General features: G+C 36.9%; 1 protein-coding gene across 1 annotated transcript; it reads right to left on the bottom strand.

Annotated features, from left to right (window-relative positions):
- Nucleotides 1-1,762: 1,762 nt before the first annotated feature.
- LOC137734175 (uncharacterized) lies at nucleotides 1,763-2,869 on the bottom strand. The gene has a single exon (XM_068473484.2). It carries the CDS (start codon nucleotides 2,546-2,548, stop codon nucleotides 1,958-1,960), a length of 591 nt encoding a protein of 196 aa, XP_068329585.1. The 5' UTR covers nucleotides 2,549-2,869; the 3' UTR covers nucleotides 1,763-1,957.
- Between the last annotated feature and the right edge of the window lie 1,670 nt (nucleotides 2,870-4,539).

Genomic DNA, 4,539 nt, shown 5'->3' with positions numbered 1-4,539 from the left:
TTAATTAATAGTTTCAATATTATGAAAAGTTTGGAGAGTGTTGAATTGATGATCAAAGTAATTCTGTAGGCAAGAATAATATATGAAATTGTGTACTATTCACTCAAATAGAAGAACTCCAGCACCTTGATATATTATGTAGAGTGTTTGATTTGTAGGTTTAAGAAATAAAATTATCCATGTTAAAGTGGAATTCAGTGAGATAGTAGAAGTAGATCAGGTGAAGTTATCCTAGGATTTATGTAAGATTTTAATCCTTGAAAATTAGTATGGGTTGACATTGTTAGTTAGTAGAGGATTAGAAAAGTGATAATTTGAAATATTGGTTCTTCAGTGGCATCGTGAAATTAGTTTCAAACTGACGTCATAAAGCGATAAAATAAGTTTTAGCTTCTTGGTATGTGATTAGTGGTTCACAAAGAGTTTAAATATTTTGGACAACAATGCGTGTATGAATTTACGAAATTACTTGGAAGAGTATTAAAATTAAGTTGAAATCCTTTGAGAATGTGGAAAAAAAAAATATTGATGACATAATATTTGAAAGATTTTTCTGCCTCGAACTAGTACTATTGTGACAGACTGCGTAAGATAAAATATTTTATGGTTGATATATATAAAGTGAGTAATGCATTTGTAGAAAAATTTGACATTAAAAATGGGGATTGTTGATGTCGAAGAATTTCCTTGAGCTTACCCTAGTTGGGGATTTTTGATAACTATTGCATTGGTGGAAATTGAGAAGATTACTTGAGCAACCAAGTCAGTTTTGGAAGATAACTGATCTTTCATGGTTTGTAGTATTACTCTGTAAGATCGGTATCTACTAGAATTGCCCATTATAAAAGTCATTTATTTAGATTTTAGTGAAGAGAATACAATCAAATTTAAGGTCATGTTAATTACTATATAAATCCCATGAATTCATGTGTGAGCATGATCATAGATAGAAAAGAGTATTGTCAGATGTTGAAGTTCTGCATATTAAGATAGGGTGAACTGTTAGAAAGTTTAATGTCACGTTTGAAATTAGAATACAAGACCTAACAAATTCCTAGGACGAAATTTCTTTAAGGAGGAGAGATTGTGAAACCTCATATACTTAAGTTATTGTTATTATTATTATTATTATTATTATTATTATTGTTTTGTTTTATTATGGAAACCATGCTTATGCGTGGTCGTAAGTTTATAAGGTGGACGTCGAGTGGGTCTTGTGCGTTTTTATGTTTTGGTTCCACAATGGTTTTGGTGAGATTTTGATTTTTGAGTGCATGTAGAGGTGACCTACGGCTGTTTCGTTGGCAGCAAATCATTCTCAGTTATTCAAGCTATCCTGGGTAAGAGTTAGGTCGAGAGAAAAAATTCACTCGTGATACGCAAGTTTTTTTCCGACAAATATATTGTGTACACATTTCTACGAAGGAGGTGCTTTATTATTGTATTTTTAAATTATTTTGTCGTTGCATGGTTTGTGCTTTACGCATTTTAAAGTGTGTATCTAATAGGGTAGGCAGTGGCACCAATCCAACTTACCAATCAAACGGTCTCAAAACCTAACCAAACGTTTCATGCATAATGTATGACAAAGAGTATTTTCACTCAGGGTGGAATGGAGTTGAAGAGAAATACCCTATTAAACAGGAATATTCTATCCATTAGAACAATCTACCACTTAAATAAATATGTTTACAATAGTGAAATGTAGTTTTACTCTAAAACAACAAAAACGTTCAAGAAAAGTCGAACCTAGTCTAATAAGTTTAACAAAAGAAAATTGAGCTTTTGTATTAGTAGTATAGTAGGAGTAACAATGTGATTAATATCGAAGGGTGACATATCCACCACCGCGTATGCATAGTGGTGTTGAAGCTGAGCATTTTATTTCAATCACGAATGGACAAAGATGATGAATTATCTAACAATGGAATAGTTCACGTAATTAATGTGATCATGTTCATGGTGAATCATCCCCACCTCCTTCACCATATCCAGACCCATAACCCTCCCCGTAACCAGAGCCACTACCACCACGATGGCCACTTCCACCACCACCGCCGCCACTGCCTCCTCCACCGCCCCCACCACCACCGTCCTTGCCACCTCCGCTACCGTAGCCACTTCCACTTCCATAACCTGACCCACTTCCTGTACTTGAGCCTCCACCACCTCCTCCCCCACCACCACCACCGCCGCCTCCTCCACCTCCACCTCCACCTCTTCCTTTCCCACCACCAGATCCATAACCAGAGCCACCACCAGACCCATATCCAGACCCAAAACCACCGTATCCACCACCACCACCGCCTCCTTCACCTCCACCGCCTCCGCCTCCACCTTCAGTACCATACCCTGAACCACTCCCATACCCATGCCCCGAACCATACCCAGACCCGGACCCAAAGACTGAACCACCCCCTCCACCACCTCCACCGCCACCACCACCGCCGCTACCACCCCCAGTGGCCTTTAACGGTCTAGAAGCAAAGGAGAGCTCCACAAGCAGCAAAACCAAGAATGCAGCACCAATGACCCTAGTCCTGGCCATATTCAAACTTGAAAAACTTAATGTCCGTTGGTTAAGATTGTTTTTGAGATCAATGTGATTCTTTAGTGTAATGTGTTGGTTGAGACTTGTGAGTGAAGTATCTTGAGAAACCAAATACTTTGTGAGTAGACAAGGTTAAGGGTTAGTGTCTATATATAGGCATCAGAAAGCTAAGGGCACTATCCGAACTTTGTTGACATTAATATTCTACTACCTTCCTTTTGCACTTACTAAATTATAATCAAAACGTGTATGTGTACGGTTTTTTATTAGTGGCATTGGCGGTGGTGGTGGCTGGTGGGTGTGACGGTGGTGGTATTGTGGGTGATACCTTTGTTCCTGTCCTCATGCAATTCCTTGCTGTTGAATATAAGTCCACTTCCACTTTTGACTCCAATGGTCCTAAAGATATACCTAGAAAAAATGGGACCATGCCAATAAGATGCAATCACACTTCAATTCTGTGCTGGATCGATACACGAATGCCACAACGAGTACATGAGTTTTCTATTAATATAATGAATCAAATAGTAGTGTTAGTTTGTGGTGATGAGTTTTACATGTGTCTTCTTAAGCAACATTTTCACTTGAGAGAACCAATCATAATAGCAAAAGATATGACACCTTACGCGGTGGGAATTCTATAGCCATGCAACAGTTTTGAAAATTAAAAAAATATATGTAGAACACCACTATTGGCATAAACTATTATTCCAAATTTTTAATGCCAATTGATTAATGTGATGATGTATTTAGATAAGGCTAAGCTATACCGAATAATAGTTTATCCATTAACTCATCTGTTGGTTACCATATTGACTAACTTGGTGTTTTCTATATTCAACAATTTATGGAGTATTTGTTAGTCTTATAAGGTTATACAATTAAACTACAAACGAAGGAGTGACTGACCTGATTCCAATGGCGGGCATGGAAGTCGAACACAAAAGTAGTAGAGCACGGCAACACCAAGATCTTCTATAAACACCTAGCCGAATACAACTACTCTATGGGAAGCATTATGTTTTGTGTTCTAGGGCTTATAGGGGCCGGTGTGTTTATATAGGCTAAAGGCTAGGGTTTCCATCCATAAAGGAAACCTAAACTTACTTTATTAGCCTCCAAGTGAAGTATCATAATCATATTCAATTAAGGATTCCATCAATCCTATTTCCAATATAAGACACCTTATTAGGATTGATATCTTTAAGAGATCAAATCACAATTAACATTATTCTCCAATATTACATTCCTATTACATGTAGTAGACCATTTAAAGGTTGATTTATATTGGATAAATCCAACATTCTCCCACTCGGTCTACAAAATGTAATATTCACGTTTATACTTGAGATTGTATATTAATGTCACTTTAGTGGCCATGTAATAGTGATTACATCTCGTCCTTAATGTAGCTTCTGTCAAATGCATTTCTTAACATGGAACTAACAAGGTTGTAGGATTGACACAACCCAGAACCTTCATAATCACACATGCTAAGATCCTCATTCACATGAAACACAAATTACGATCAAGAGATGAAACTTTAAATTAACCAAAATGTCTTACTTTATATCATCTCAGGTCCACCTTATTGTAACTCACAAGTTACACCTTATGCTTCTTCGAAGCCTTAAATCTGCCAATGCAGATATCTTTCATCTAATGAAACCACCATAACCTACAAATGTGAATACATCTCCAAAACAATCATGCATCATTTTCATTAGACCAATAACAATACAAACAATGTTTATAACCAACGAACACAACTGAAAATACCAAATAGGCACATGTCCAAGTAAAATATCCCAAAACTTCATAAAACAAATTAATTCAACACTTGTGAGCAAGATGAATTAATATGTTTTTGACACTGATCTATGCACCATACAAGTTACTTTCATAGTGATTTCCAACACCTGCGGGCAAGATGGAAATCCTCACAACTGAGCCAGTGCACAAACCATGCCATGCCATTTAATATGCAA

The sequence above is a fragment of the Pyrus communis genome, chromosome 7 (assembly GCF_041283825.1).
Source record: "Pyrus communis isolate YQ-2024b chromosome 7, ASM4128382v1, whole genome shotgun sequence".
Taxonomy (NCBI): domain Eukaryota; kingdom Viridiplantae; phylum Streptophyta; class Magnoliopsida; order Rosales; family Rosaceae; genus Pyrus; species Pyrus communis.
Note: the sequence above shows the minus strand (reverse complement) of the source record. Positions and strands in the feature narration are given on the sequence as shown.